Source organism: Carassius carassius, chromosome 37, assembly GCF_963082965.1.
Source record: "Carassius carassius chromosome 37, fCarCar2.1, whole genome shotgun sequence".
Lineage (NCBI taxonomy): Eukaryota > Metazoa > Chordata > Actinopteri > Cypriniformes > Cyprinidae > Carassius > Carassius carassius.
The window spans coordinates 7,063,613-7,080,020 of NC_081791.1; the positions used below are offsets into that span (position 1 = coordinate 7,063,613).

General features: G+C 38.5%; 1 protein-coding gene across 1 annotated transcript; it reads right to left on the bottom strand.

Annotated features, from left to right (window-relative positions):
• Positions 1-1,500: 1,500 nt before the first annotated feature.
• On the bottom strand, positions 1,501-15,637 carry LOC132118645 (uncharacterized). Its single transcript, XM_059528618.1, has 12 exons — positions 14,725-15,637; positions 14,185-14,279; positions 13,548-13,598; positions 13,018-13,417; positions 12,688-12,852; positions 12,408-12,539; positions 3,554-3,648; positions 2,917-2,967; positions 2,405-2,786; positions 2,057-2,224; positions 1,777-1,908; positions 1,501-1,662 (listed from the first exon to the last, which is right to left on the bottom strand). Exons 1-12 carry the CDS (start codon positions 15,635-15,637, stop codon positions 1,637-1,639), a joined length of 2,610 nt encoding a protein of 869 aa, XP_059384601.1. The 3' UTR covers positions 1,501-1,636.
• Positions 15,638-16,408: the final 771 nt, after the last annotated feature.

Genomic DNA, 16,408 nt, shown 5'->3' on the forward strand with positions numbered 1-16,408 from the left:
GTGACAAGATCTAGATGGAATCAGTGAACGTGTTGACAGTGAAAGAAAGAGAGGATGCCTTGAGGGCAATTATTTTGGCAGTTCAAAAGAGCACAACATTTCCTGAGACCACACTCTGCAGATTGGTTGTATTTAAAGAAGAAAACACTGGACTTCTTGTGTGTAGTGAAAGATAGGAAGCTGTTGGAAAAAAGACATCCACCATTCCATTATTAAATTTAATAACCATTCCCCTTGTAAATTTAATCCAGCAAACTCACCCGATAGGAATGGAGCAACTGAATCTGCTGTTTGTGTGATGAAGAGAGCTTTTCTTAATCTAGGAGGTCATTGTATCTTCACGTGGGGAGAATGCCAGACTTTTCTGTACATGGCAGCAAATCTGGCAAATGAAAGGCCCATAGATGCATGAACGCAAAGTCGTGTGTATTGATCCAGGAAATTTCGATTTTTGGAGGATACCCGTATAAGAGATTGAAGGTCATCCAAGGAGAAATTAACAAGTTCTGGGAAAAGTGGAGCCAGCTAGCAGGACAAAACCTGTTTGTAAGGAGTAAGTGGCACACAAAGGAAAATGTCACTGTAGGAGACATTGTCTGGGTTGCAGACCAGAATGCTCTAAGAGGTCAATACAGGTTAGGAAGCGTTATCAAGGCGAATGCTGATCCTAAAGTATTGCAAGAGATGTTGATGTCAGAGTTTTCTCAAGTCATTCAGTCCTTTGTCCAGGTCGTAAGAAGACAGACATGAAAAAAGGTCACCAAAGGTGAAAGAACTCAAATCCCATCAACCGTTCTCTTTATAGAGATGTTTTATAGTTATGTTGATCCCAGTGGAGGAGCAATTTATGAATCTGGAAAAAAAGGAGCTGAATATGACATCTTGGATTCAGGAACCAAGAGATAAGAACAACCGAGATAAGTTTTCCAAAGCCATGAAAAGAATGAAAGGAAAGAGTAAAGAAATAAATGTTACACCATACTGCTGCTGTTGTTTTTTCAGTAAGCGAATTTAAAGTGTATACAGTAGATGAAATGCCAAACGAATATACAATAATAAAGCTTTAAAAAAAAAAAGGAAATCATGACACCACATAAAATATAAACAAGGTGTAACAATTTATCCAGTTTAATGAAATAAATGAACACTAATAAAATAAAGTAACAAACTGACTCCAATATATATTTTTTCCACATCGTGCTAAAGTTTTCAAACTGAGCCATTCACACTTCCCACATAGGACTGATTATGGGATGGTTCTTTTGTATTGTAAACATGATACTTGAATATGAACGGCTGATAATCATTATTATCTTGTCTATAATATTCTGACCATTGGGGCCTGTCTCACACCTACACTTCTTCATTTCATCGTTGTTTTGTTTAGGGGATAGGCGTGAGCGTTGTGACATGTTTACATCAATCTACACCCCACCTCCAGCAGCACGGGTGTTCAACGGTGTTGAAAAGTTCGTTAACAGTATATTGTCACTCAGCCTTTTCGAACTTCTTTTTGCTCCGAAACGAAGAATGAAAACGAACTTCGTTTGAAGTATATCGGGGCTTTTAGTTTCCAATATTGCCCACCAAGCTTGCTGCTCTGTAGACTTTACTGAATGGTTTGTGCAGTTTTTCCTCACCGGGGCCAATTTGGGGCATCTGCTGAATGAATACATGTAAAGATGAATAAATGTAAAGTTGAAACTTGTGACAGCAATTTTCAGAAGAGGGATTTCTGTCATCATCTGCCTTCCCTCCTAAGTTATCTGATCCTACCTGTTACTATCTGATCCTGTGCTACTCCTAACATCTGTCCCTGATGAAACCATTCATGCTGTAGGATCTCCTCAATAGTTGCTCTCTCGGTTGGGTGATAAGCCAGGCAGCGGCTTATCAAATCCTGCAATTCTGTTCAAGTTTTTCATTGGTTAGTCATGTTCTCTTATGTCTATGTAACTTGCTAATGTTGTCAAGTGTGAAGATAGCTTCTGAAATATGTAGCATGTATAATAGTTTGTGGGTTTAACAATGTTACTGTCACATTGTTCTCTCACACCTGTGGAAATGCTGATGTTAAAACTCAAACTGCCATGCATCATGTCTTCTAGACTTTTAAAGGGCTGACATCTGCACACCATTGTGTACATCATTATGCCCAGAGACCAGACGGTTGTTGGCCCTGCTTCGTATTTTAAGTCCTTGTAGTATTCAGGTGGGCAGACTCCTGTTCATAAACACAAAAGATTCATTCAGGTTGAGCAAACATTTTGCCTACAAAAGTCATCATTAGCTCGACCAAATGTCCATTTTCACACATCAGTTCCTTGTTATTATTAAATCACTACACAAAAGTTTGGCTTCTCTTAGGCCTTACTGCAACAGTAACACAAAACGTCAAATTCACCTGTAAAATCACCCAAGTACCCTGATGTTTTCACGAGGTCACCGCAGCCAAAGTCTATCAGTTTGACTTGGTTAGTCTTTGTGTTGATCAGAAAGTTATTCAACTTAATGTCACGGTGGAAGACGCCTCGGTCAAGACAGTGCTTGGCCCCGAGCACCGCTTGGTACATCAGCCTACGAGTCTGTGATTCGTTCACTCGCTGCATATTGTTAACCATGAATTTGAGCAAGTCCTTGCAGGGTTGTGGATATTCCAGGATCAGGATGAACTGATCGTCCTCTTCAAACCATTCCAGCATGTGCACAATGTAGGGGCTTAACGGAGGCCGTTTCAGCAGCAAGTTTAGAGCCACTTCTGCAAACAGCGGCTTTGAACAGCCAGGCTTCAGAAAAGAGAGTTTAGTAATTAAGAGTTCAATATCACATTTCAATTGTATCTGCGTTTTAATTTCTATTAAATTATTAAATTTATGTAGTTTGTATTTAAATGTGTACATTGTTATGATAACTTACTATTTCAATATACCGGTCTGTTTCACACTTGGGGATGAATTTGATGGCAACCTGCAAAAAATACATATATTGAATAAATGAAAAATCAAACAAATTAATAAATACATTTATAAGTGCAATAGATGTAACTGATGGGTAAACTGAACATATTGAATCTGTAAATTAACATTAATTATATACATGTGTGACCCTGAACCACAAAACCAGTCAAAATAGTATATTATTTTTTATTGACACTTATAAATCATCTGAAAGCTGAATAAATAAGCTTCATGTTGATGTATGGTTTGTAAAGGAGGACAATATTTGGCTGAGATACAACTATTTAAAATCTGGAATCTGAGGTTGTAAAAAATCTAAATATGGAGAAAACTGCCTTTAAAGTTGTCCAAATGAAGTTCTTAGCAATGCATATTACTAAGTTTTGATATATTTACGGTGATAAATTCACAAAATATTTTCATAGAATGGATCAAAATTAGGTTGGCTATCGCTACAAATATGCTTGTGTGACTTAATGTTTAGTGGTCCAGAGTAACATTGTCATTATCACAAATATTTCCATTTAAATTGCATTATATTCTAAGCACTTATCAATATGGTCTAAATACATTGATGAATAAAGTGGTGATTCTACCTGCTCACGTAGAAATTTCGAAATCCCCTCATGCACAGTGCCGAAGCCTCCTTCTCCAATCTCTTCTCCCACTTCATAAATCTCATCAAAGGGAACTGCAAAAATGTACAAAGAAAGCTTGTTAATATATGAGATTCACAGTTTTACATAAAGTCCAAGAGCAGTGGTTGAATAAACAAACACATCCAGTTCACATCAGATACATGCACACTAAATATGCTCAATGTTTGAGACTAACGCTGCGTCCGAAATTGAATACAAAGTAAGTTCAAATTCAAATGAGGTACCTACTCAGACAGTATGTGATTTCGGATGCACCGTAAGTCTACGTTTAACAGCAGGACTCTTTCAATTACTTTTAGGCAATAATGAAAATAATACTACTTGGTCAAGAGCACTAGATTTATCCTTTACGTTTGGAATAACGTGTGAGGAATCAGTCATACGTGTATAAACACACAGACTATAGGTTAACTAGACACAGATGGGAAACAATCAGTGAAGGAACAAGAAAAGGTTAACAAGTGGACATAGTCTCACCAGGAGTTGGATCGATAAAACAGGCTGCTCTGAAATGGGTTTGATCTGCGATTCGTCTATGCTTGGATGCACCTGGAAATTTTGGGGTTACTGGATCAAGAGCAGATGGGCCTGGAAGAGGATCAGCTGGATCCTGCAGACCCACTGGCACAAGACCAGATGCTCCTACGACAGCTGTCATCTCTGAAGCATCTGGATCTTGATCAGGGTCAGATGAACCAGACTGAGGATCTTCTGGAGGATCAGCTGGTTCCTGTAGAGCCGTCGATTCAGGGACGTTTGGATCCGACTGAAGATCAGTGAGGTCCTGTAGAGCCGTCGATTCAGGGACGTTTGGATCTGGCTGAAGATCAGTGAGATCCTGTAGAGCCGTCGACTCTGGGACGTTTGGATCTGGCTGAAGATCAGTGAGATCCTGTAGAGCCGTCGACTCTGGGACGTTTGGATCTGGCTGAAGATCAGTGAGATCCTGTAGAGCCGTCGACTCTGGGACGTTTGGATCTGGCTGAAGATCAGTGAGATCCTGTAGAGCCGTCGACTCTGGGACGTTTGGATCTGGCTGAAGATCAGTGAGATCCTGTAGAGCCGTCGACTCTGGGACGTTTGGATCTGGCTGAAGATCAGTGAGATCCTGTAGAGCCGTCGACTCTGGGACGTTTGGATCGGGCTGAAGATCAGTGAGATCCTGTAGAGCCATCGACTCAGGGACGTTTGGATCTGGCTGAAGATCAGTGAGATCCTGTAGAGCCGTCGACTCTGGGACGTTTGGATCTGGCTGAAGATCAGTGAGATCCTGTAGAGCCGTCGACTCTGGGACGTTTGGATCTGGCTGAAGATCAGTGAGATCCTGTAGAGCCATCGACTCAGGGACGTTTGGATCTGGCTGAAGATCAGTGAGATCCTGTAGAGCCGTCGACTCTGGGACGTTTGGATCCAGCTGAAGATCAGCTGAATCTGTGTCAAGCTGTGGACAAAGTGGAGCCACCTTGTTGTGCTTTTTCTGTTGTGTTGCTGCACGTTTTACAGCCCGCCACGCTCTTTTGAAGAATGCACAGATGTGTTTCTTCTTTGTGTTTGTTTGATTTTCTAAAAAATAAATAAATAAATAACAGAAATGAAAGAGTTCACAAAAAATAAACTTTCCTACTTTTTTCCTACTATTGCAAATAATAGTTAAAGAAACATACTTTACAGGGTCACTAGACACAAGTGTGAGAAACAGGACAGAATTAAAATGACAGTAGACCTACCTTCAGCTGGTTCTTCATCACAGTTCACCGGTGTGACGCTGGATGGACGCGGTGGAGGATCAGTTTGCTCCTGTAGGGCTGTTGGCTCAAGGCCGGACGGGCCTGGCTGTGGATCAGCTAGATGCCAATGTGCCGCTGGTTCGAGGCCGGACGGACCACACTGAGGATCAGCTGAATCTGTGTCGGACACAGACTGATGAAGGACCACACTGTTGCCTCGACGTCGACACTTGTCTCCGCTTTTCACAGCATGCCATGTGTTTTTGAAGAATGCACAAAATCTATTCTTGTGTTTTGATGCTTTTTCTGTAAATAAAATAAATATTTATGGTTACTAAGCTGACTTTATTTAAACTAAATAAAAATTTACATTTAACATGAAATGCCACAACAAACTATATTAGTACTATATTTTATATTATACTATATTATTTCACAAAATGGAATTAAAAAAAATATTAATTACATTGTTAACAAACAATTAACAAATTGATTATTTGAATCAAGGATTTTTTTTATAGTTATTTTCCTGGTGTGTGAAACCTGTGAAAAATAAGTCAAATGACATTTGACAATCTGAAGTCTGTTGTTGACCTGTTGGGTTGTTCTCCATAGCTGCTTCTGCTGCAGGAGAAGCCTCTGGGTTTGCTCCTGAAGGATCGGTGTTTCCTCCAGCTGTCAGTGTCTCATCTACTAACACTGAACACTAGAGCTGAGCTCCACTGACTCCCGAGCTGGAGAAACGCTGGAAAATCAGCAATCGACTCGAGTGTTTTCTTACGGGATGATCTTTGCTTCTGCTCGGATTCTCGCTGAACTGACCCACACTAGATCAGATTAGTTGTGCGGCTCGACGCTGAACTCCACCTGTAGAACGCTTCATTGTGACGTCAATGACCCTCAGTGATGTAAAAATAGGCCTACGTTCCACTTTAAAAAAAATCACAATCGCGCGAACGGCTGCATGAGTCATTAGTTAACAGAGGTAAAAGATCAGCCAGCAGTTTTTTTTTTTTCGTTGTTTTTGTTTTCCGTTTATATATATATATACAGAATCTGAATTAAAATGTGTTTGATTTAGGCCTAAGTCTATTCCAAAATTTGTGTCATAAAATTATATCACGCATTCAGCGCAAAGGTGTTTAAACAACAATATACTTCCACTTGCATGTATTTGACAATCGGAATATCAGATATTTCATTCCATAGCTAACACATTTGACGGCAAATCAATGCCAATAATAACCGAGCATACAACTGATGCTTGCGCGCGCGGTAAATCACTTCCGCGAGAGGAAAACTAAATCGGACGCGAGGAAACGGGACCCTGCGAGCTAATTTCAAACTCCCGCGCGTGCGTGACATGTCCTCTGCGCGCAATTCAAGCCCTCGCGCGCAATACAAGCCCTTGCGCGCGCATGGTCATTCCCCACATCCTCGCGCGAACAAATTTATTTTTGTCAGTCGTGGGGCGGGGCTTGCTGTTTTAGTTTTTATCTCAAATGTCATTGGTTATTCCCCTTTTCCTGAAGTCAGTATTGGATGCCTGTTAGAAGATGATTAATAATTCACTTGACTTGACACGACTTCATCAGTGGACCAGATACATGTGAGTTATCATTTCATTGTTTTATTTATTTTTGTCTTTATTTAATGTCATTTAATGCATTGTTCATAGAGTAGATCTTTTCTAGATACTTGATTAACTGGAAGTCTTCTGATTGCAGTCTTGTGATAAGAGATACACATATTAACTCTTTTTACAAACTGTAATGATGCACACACACACACACATAAAGCTGAAGGAATGACAGTGAAGTTTATTTGAAGGTTAGTTTAGTCTGTGTTCAAATGTTTGCATTTGATTTACAGTGTTACTAGTCATCTACTATCAAGATCAGTCCACTATGATGTTTATGAAAATCGATTCCTGTTTATTGAAAAGAAACTTGTAATACATTCAATCCCAATGTATTTACTTATGTTCTTTTTGTTGCATTATTTTTTTTCCCTTAGTAATTGCAGGTCGTGTACATGAATGCAGCAAATAACAACCCGGCCTCGACATCATACCAATTATTGTCAGAAGCAGTCCAGAAAATTGGCATACTGTCAAGGCAAGTACAATAAAGAAAAAAATGAATTTGAATTTTCTTTGAAATCAGGGCCAAGGGAGACCAAGGACTGGAGGATGTACAGATCGCCAGGTTCATGTTTTCTTCAAGAGGCACAACATAGTGTCATATCTGGTAAAAGTGTCCATAATCAAAGGTAAATAGATATGAGGTATGGTGACCCTGTTTTAGTTACCCTTTCAGCACACTGCTGTTTATGTGTTTATCTAAGTGGATTTTTAATTATGTATTTAACTGCTTAATCTTCAAGACATCAAAGAGCCATATCTAGACTGGGTCATAGCTCTGATTAAATTTTATTTAAATTTTTTACCCCATATTTGTAGAAAAAAACCTGACAAAGCAAATGCAGTTCTTTGACAGGAAAATTAGCACCAGTTGAATTCAGCAGGTGTTTGAGTGTCCTCAACCCATCCAAACTCATAGAGAATTAACATTCTTGAACAACTGCTCTGAAATCTAGCTTCTAGCTACTAGCTTCTCTAATCTTGTATTCTATTTTTTTATATTTATTATAGAATTAACAAAATGCAAAAAAGGCCTCTAACACTAGCTTGTTCTTGTTTTCTTTTTATTATATATATATATTTAACTTGCTATGTGCACTGCGTCAACCTAACTGTGACTTGTTATAGCACTTATGTATTATTGCTCTTTTGTTGATTTTAATTTCTTCCATTGCCACTTTGGATAAGTGTCTGCTAAATGACTAAATGTAAATATACATCTTCACAGGCATCATGAGAAGCTGCTATATCAACATCTAAATTTAGCTCTTCAATATCTTAATGATTTAGCAGTTAAATACATAGTTAAAAATTCACTTGGACATACATGTATGCATGAACAGCAGTGTGAAGACAGAGTACGGTAATGAAAGCAGGGTCTCAATACCTCATATCTCTCAGATTAGTACATTTTGTGTGTATCAGTCCAATGTGCCACACACTGCTCTGAGCTTCGACTGCCTTCTGAGGAGAGTGCATGAAGAGTCCAGGCTTCTGCAAATGTGTCCAAGTCTGCCTGGATGCTTGAGAGAAAAGTTTGCCATACACTAAACAGGTCCTCAATAAGTCAGCATGTCTGAGTCCTTGATTCTGACATCACACCAAATGCAGTCAATATTAGAAACAGGTTTAAAAACAGATCAGTTATTTATTAATAATTGTAAGATATTTTGTTACATAAAAGTGACATTTAAAGCTACCTACAGATAACTAAAGTTACTAAATTTAGGACTAAATGAAATTTCAGACAACTGTACTTTACCTTTGATTATGGACACTTTTACCAGATATGAAACTATGTAGGTCCGTGCCTCTTGAAGAAAACATGAACCTGACGATCCTCCAGTCCTTGGTCTCCCTTGACCCTGATTTAAAAAAAAAAAAAGCAATACATTTCTGAAAAAAAAATAAAATAAAAAAATTCAAATGCTTTTTTCTTTACTTTACTTGTGTGCATCATTACAGTCTGTAAAAAGGGATAATACAGTATGTGTGTCTCTTATCACAAGACTGCAATCAGAAGACTTCCAGTTAATCAAGTATCTAGAAAAGATCTACTCTATGAACAATGCATTAAATGACATTAAATAAAGACAAAAATAAATAAAACAATGAAATGATAACTCACATGTATCTGGTCCACTGATGAAGTCATGTGTCAAGTCAATATTAATATTATTGTTATTATATATATATATATATATATATATATATATATATATATTATAATATTAATATTATTATTAATTATTAATATTATTATTATTACAAATATTAATAATCTTCTAACAGGCATCCAATACTGACTTCAGGAAAAGGGGAATAACCAATGACATTTGAGATAACAACTAAAACAGCAAGCCCCGCCCCACGACTGACAAAAATAAAATTGTTCGCGTGAGCAGAGGTGAGAAGATCTTTTTTTTTTTTTTTTTTTTTTTTTTTTAAATAGTGTTTATTACAAACTCTCGTGGAGACAACAGCATAAGAAAACCGGGCAAGGCATCAACAAAATACAGATTTGACAATGAAAAAAAATTAAAAATAAATAAATAAAATAAGGCATTGTTCACGAAATAAAATATGTGTCAGGATCAAAAACATTTCAGCAGCATAGCAAATAGCTTCTACAGTTTTAGAATTTTTTACAAGGTTCAAGGAGGATAATAACATACGAAATTCATTTTTAAAACAGTTTACATTTGGTAATTGTTTTTTTCCATTTACTTATGTGAATGTGGTATTTAGCCATAATTATGATATGGTTAATCAAAAGTGAAAGATCCCTCGTCAGTTTAGAATTATAAATAAGAATATATTCTATTGTAAATTGTTCAAGTTCGCTAATTTTATTTTTTAACCATCTTTGGACATCCTGCCAAAACTTCCTACTAACTGAGCAAAGGAAGAATAAATGCTCAGTTCGTTCTGGGTTTTCATGACAAAAGTCGCAAGGGTCAACTTCAAAACCAAATCTACCCCTCAGTGTCTCCGCAGATGGATAGTAGTTATTAAGAATTTTAAATTGCATTTCTTTTACTTTGGGTGCAATTGGCCATTTTATAAATTTCCAATGTTTTTTTTGCAATCGTTGGATTATCTAATATTTTAAGTTTTGTCTTCCTATCATAATCATGATATATATATCCTTTGAAAGCTTTATTTAAATATTTGTTGTCACATTTTTTGTCCGTAATGTTTAATTCTCCTATCATTAAGTTTGGAAGTTTGATTTGGACATTAGAAAAACTAATTGTGTTTTTTATCAGCTGTGTCAAATTCACCGGATAGATCGAGGTGAGAAGATCGAGCGCGAGGATGTGGGCGGGGAATGACCGTGCGCGCGCGAGGGCTTGAATTGCGCGCAGAGGACATGTCACGCGCGCGCGGGAGTTTGAAATGAGCTCGCGGGCTTCCGTTTTCTGGCGTCCGATTTAGTTTTCCTCTCGCGGAAGTGATTTACCGCGCGTGCAAGCATCAGTTGTATGCTCGGTTATTATTGGCATTGATTTGCCGTCATACTCATTCACATGTGCGCTGTGGCGCAGATCCGCCTCTCTCGATGCTCGGCTGAACCGTTCGACTTGAAGCACAACCTCAGACGGTGGTATGATTCGCTCTTTTGTTGTTCTGTTTTCTTTCAGGATCCAAAATACAACAAATGAAAGCGTTTATCTGTATTTCCGACTGATGAGAACTATGCGTATACATTCATAAATCAGTCTATTTGTGTATTTTATTATGAGATATTTTATTCTAATGTGATCAGTGACTCAAGCACTGATGGACCAAAGAGCACGTATTTCGACATTTGCAGTAAAAACGTGAAATATAAATTCTCAGAAAATGCATTTAATACCAATATATTTAAACGTCTGTTTAAATGGGCTACTCCATTAATAAAGGAGTCCAGACATTGGAAAAATATCAGTCCACATGCGTTTATATTTAATATGAGGGAAATAGACATGCATGCATGCGTGACACAAAAAATATTTAACTTTTAGGTAGCAAAATATTTTTTAGTCATTCTGTCAATTACACTAAGGTTATTACATTGTCTGCTATATATTTGCTTCCTATTAATTAAATACGGGCAATTGATTGATAAAACATTGATCAAAATTAATATAAAATATATAAAAAACTAATATCTTTTAAAAAGAGTTTTCCATAAATAACTTCTGTATGACCTGGCAATAAAATTCGAAAAAAGTGTGTCTAATGTGATTGGCTTAACTGATTTGATTTCTGGTGCGGGTCGGGTCTGATGGGGACTGTCTTTGTGATCTAGCAGCATAAGCTGACTTCAGTTTTCCTGTTTTGTGCACTAAATTGACTAATTATTCTCTACCTTTTTATCCGTTATATTTGCTAAGTACCTTTTCAAATACATTTGAGATTCGATGGGTCCATGGCGTTTACAGTCTGTGGGTGTGTTCTGAAACCCTTTTTTGACCTGCAATTTCTTTTTCTCAATTCGTTCCTCATTTTGCGGAGCTCCTACAGTAGAGCAACCTCTTCTCAATACACTGGAGTGTAGAATAGCTGAGCTAAACAAATATATCTGTACCTGTACTTTAAAGATTCAGAGAAAGTATTTAATTCCTAGAAAGCAATAGCAATGAAGCTTCGTGCTGACGACCCGGGGTTATGCAAAACGCGACGCAGAGAAACATCCAAGATAAGTTTTCCAAAGCCATGAAAAGAATGAAAGAAAAGAGTAAAGATATAAATATTACACCATACTGCTGCTGTTGTTCTTTCAATAAGTGAATTTAAAGGGTATACAGTAGATGAAATGCCAAACGAATATACAATAATAAACCTTTGTTTTATCAAAAGTAAATCATGACACCACATAAAATAAAAAAGGTATATCAATTTATGCAGTTAAATGAACACTAATAAAATAAAGTAATAAACTGACTCCAATATGTTTTTCCCACATCATGCTAAAGTTTACAGAGTATGAGACATTCACACTTCCCATAAAGGAGTGATTATGGTTATTTTTTATTGCAAACATGATACTTGACTATGAACTGCTGCTAATCATTATTCTTTTGGCTATAATATTCTGACCATTGGTGCCTGTCTCACACCAAGATTACCTACACTTCATCGTTGTATCCCCTATAGCCTTTTCGAACTTCTTTTTGCTCCGAAATGAAGAACGAAAACGAACTTCGTTTGAAGTATATCAGGGCTTTTAGTTTCCAATATTGCCCACCAAGCTTGCTGCTCTGTAGACTTTACTGAATGGTTTGTGCAGTTTTTCCTCACCGGGGCCAATTTGGGGCATCTGCTGAATGAATACATGTAAAGATGAATAAATGTAAAGTTGAAACTTGTGACAGCAATTTTCAGAAGAGGGATTTCTGTCATCATCTGCCTTCCCTCCTAAGTTATCTGATCCTACCTGTTACTATCTGATCCTGTGCTACTCCTAACATCTGTCCCTGATGAAACCATTCATGCTGTAGGATCTCCTCAATAGTTGCTCTCTCGGTTGGGTGATAAGCCAGGCAGCGGCTTATCAAATCCTGCAATTCTGTTCAAGTTTTTCATTGGTTAGTCATGTTCTCTTATGTCTATGTAACTTGCTAATGTTGTCAAGTGTGAAGATAGCTTCTGAAATATGTAGCATGTATAATAGTTTGTGGGTTTAACAATGTTACTGTCACATTGTTCTCTCACACCTGTGGAAATGCTGATGTTAAAACTCAAACTGCCATGCATCATGTCTTCTAGACTTTTAAAGGGCTGACATCTGCACACCATTGTGTACATCATTATGCCCAGAGACCAGACGGTTGTTGGCCCTGCTTCGTATTTTAAGTCCTTGTAGTATTCAGGTGGGCAGACTCCTGTTCATAAACACAAAAGATTCATTCAGGTTGAGCAAACATTTTGCCTACAAAAGTCATCATTAGCTCGACCAAATGTCCATTTTCACACATCAGTTCCTTGTTATTATTAAATCACTACACAAAAGTTTGGCTTCTCTTAGGCCTTACTGCAACAGTAACACAAAACGTCAAATTCACCTGTAAAATCACCCAAGTACCCTGATGTTTTCACGAGGTCACCGCAGCCAAAGTCTATCAGTTTGACTTGGTTAGTCTTTGTGTTGATCAGAAAGTTATTCAACTTAATGTCACGGTGGAAGACGCCTCGGTCAAGACAGTGCTTGGCCCCGAGCACCGCTTGGTACATCAGCCTACGAGTCTGTGATTCGTTCACTCGCTGCATATTGTTAACCATGAATTTGAGCAAGTCCTTGCAGGGTTGTGGATATTCCAGGATCAGGATGAACTGATCGTCCTCTTCAAACCATTCCAGCATGTGCACAATGTAGGGGCTTAACGGAGGCCGTTTCAGCAGCAAGTTTAGAGCCACTTCTGCAAACAGCGGCTTTGAACAGCCAGGCTTCAGAAAAGAGAGTTTAGTAATTAAGAGTTCAATATCACATTTCAATTGTATCTGCGTTTTAATTTCTATTAAATTATTAAATTTATGTAGTTTGTATTTAAATGTGTACATTGTTATGATAACTTACTATTTCAATATACCGGTCTGTTTCACACTTGGGGATGAATTTGATGGCAACCTGCAAAAAATACATATATTGAATAAATGAAAAATCAAACAAATTAATAAATACATTTATAAGTGCAATAGATGTAACTGATGGGTAAACTGAACATATTGAATCTGTAAATTAACATTAATTATATACATGTGTGACCCTGAACCACAAAACCAGTCAAAATAGTATATTATTTTTTATTGACACTTATAAATCATCTGAAAGCTGAATAAATAAGCTTCATGTTGATGTATGGTTTGTAAAGGAGGACAATATTTGGCTGAGATACAACTATTTAAAATCTGGAATCTGAGGTTGTAAAAAATCTAAATATGGAGAAAACTGCCTTTAAAGTTGTCCAAATGAAGTTCTTAGCAATGCATATTACTAAGTTTTGATATATTTACGGTGATAAATTCACAAAATATTTTCATAGAATGGATCAAAATTAGGTTGGCTATCGCTACAAATATGCTTGTGTGACTTAATGTTTAGTGGTCCAGAGTAACATTGTCATTATCACAAATATTTCCATTTAAATTGCATTATATTCTAAGCACTTATCAATATGGTCTAAATACATTGATGAATAAAGTGGTGATTCTACCTGCTCACGTAGAAATTTCGAAATCCCCTCATGCACAGTGCCGAAGCCTCCTTCTCCAATCTCTTCTCCCACTTCATAAATCTCATCAAAGGGAACTGCAAAAATGTACAAAGAAAGCTTGTTAATATATGAGATTCACAGTTTTACATAAAGTCCAAGAGCAGTGGTTGAATAAACAAACACATCCAGTTCACATCAGATACATGCACACTAAATATGCTCAATGTTTGAGACTAACGCTGCGTCCGAAATTGAATACAAAGTAAGTTCAAATTCAAATGAGGTACCTACTCAGACAGTATGTGATTTCGGATGCACCGTAAGTCTACGTTTAACAGCAGGACTCTTTCAATTACTTTTAGGCAATAATGAAAATAATACTACTTGGTCAAGAGCACTAGATTTATCCTTTACGTTTGGAATAACGTGTGAGGAATCAGTCATACGTGTATAAACACACAGACTATAGGTTAACTAGACACAGATGGGAAACAATCAGTGAAGGAACAAGAAAAGGTTAACAAGTGGACATAGTCTCACCAGGAGTTGGATCGGTAAAACAGGCTGCTCTGAAATGGGTTTGATCTGCGATTCGTCTATGCTTGGATGCACCTGGAAATTTTGGGGTTACTGGATCAAGAGCAGATGGGCCTGGAAGAGGATCAGCTGGATCCTGCAGACCCACTGGCACAAGACCAGATGCTCCTACGACAGCTGTCATCTCTGAAGCATCTGGATCTTGATCAGGGTCAGATGAACCAGACTGAGGATCTTCTGGAGGATCAGCTGGTTCCTGTAGAGCCGTCGATTCAGGGACGTTTGGATCCGACTGAAGATCAGTGAGGTCCTGTAGAGCCGTCGATTCAGGGACGTTTGGATCTGGCTGAAGATCAGTGAGATCCTGTAGAGCCGTCGACTCTGGGACGTTTGGATCTGGCTGAAGATCAGTGAGATCCTGTAGAGCCGTCGACTCTGGGACGTTTGGATCTGGCTGAAGATCAGTGAGATCCTGTAGAGCCGTCGACTCTGGGACGTTTGGATCGGGCTGAAGATCAGTGAGATCCTGTAGAGCCATCGACTCAGGGACGTTTGGATCTGGCTGAAGATCAGTGAGATCCTGTAGAGCCGTCGACTCTGGGACGTTTGGATCTGGCTGAAGATCAGTGAGATCCTGTAGAGCCGTCGACTCTGGGACGTTTGGATCGGGCTGAAGATCAGTGAGATCCTGTAGAGCCATCGACTCAGGGACGTTTGGATCCGACTGAAGATCAGTGAGATCCTGTAGAGCCGTCGACTCTGGGACGTTTGAATTCGGCTGAAGATCAGTGAGATCCTGTAGAGCCGTCGACTCAGGGACGTTTGAATTCGGCTGAAGATCAGTGAGATCCTGTAGAGCCATCGACTCAGGGACGTTTGGATCTGGCTGAAGATCAGTGAGATCCTGTAGAGCCATCGACTCAGGGACGTTTGGATCTGGCTGAAGATCAGTGAGATCCTGTAGAGCCGTCGACTCTGGGACGTTTGGATCCAGCTGAAGATCAGCTGAATCTGTGTCAAGCTGTGGACAAAGTGGAGCCACCTTGTTGTGCTTTTTCTGTTGTGTTGCTGCACGTTTTACAGCCCGCCACGCTCTTTTGAAGAATGCACAGATGTGTTTCTTCTTTGTGTTTGTTTGATTTTCTAAAAAATAAATAAATAAATAACAGAAATGAAAGAGTTCACAAAAAATAAACTTTCCTACTTTTTTCCTACTATTGCAAATAATAGTTAAAGAAACATACTTTACAGGGTCACTAGACACAAGTGTGAGAAACAGGACAGAATTAAAATGACAGTAGACCTACCTTCAGCTGGTTCTTCATCACAGTTCACCGGTGTGACGCTGGATGGACGCGGTGGAGGATCAGTTTGCTCCTGTAGGGCTGTTGGCTCAAGGCCGGACGGGCCTGGCTGTGGATCAGCTAGATGCCAATGTGCCGCTGGTTCGAGGCCGGACGGACCACACTGAGGATCAGCTGAATCTGTGTCGGACACAGACTGATGAAGGACCACACTGTTGCCTCGACGTCGACACTTGTCTCCGCTTTTCACAGCATGCCATGTGTTTTTGAAGAATGCACAAAATCTATTCTTGTGTTTTGATGCTTTTTCTGTAAATAAAATAAATATTTATGGTTACTAAGCTGACTTTATTTAAACTAAATAAAAATTTACATTTAACATG

Coding starts and splice junctions, on each gene's coding strand:
- LOC132118645 (XM_059528618.1), bottom strand. CDS start 15,637: ATGGCTCTACAGGATCTCACTGATCTTCAGCCAGATCCAAACGTCCCT. Junction 12,853..13,017: donor AGGTGAATTTGACGTTTTGT/GTTACTGTTGCA, acceptor TATGAACAGGAG/TCTGCCCACCTGAATACTAC. Junction 3,649..12,407: donor ACAGGATCAGATAGTAACAG/GTAGGATCAGAT, acceptor ACATTTTTGCAG/TTCCCTTTGATGAGATTTAT.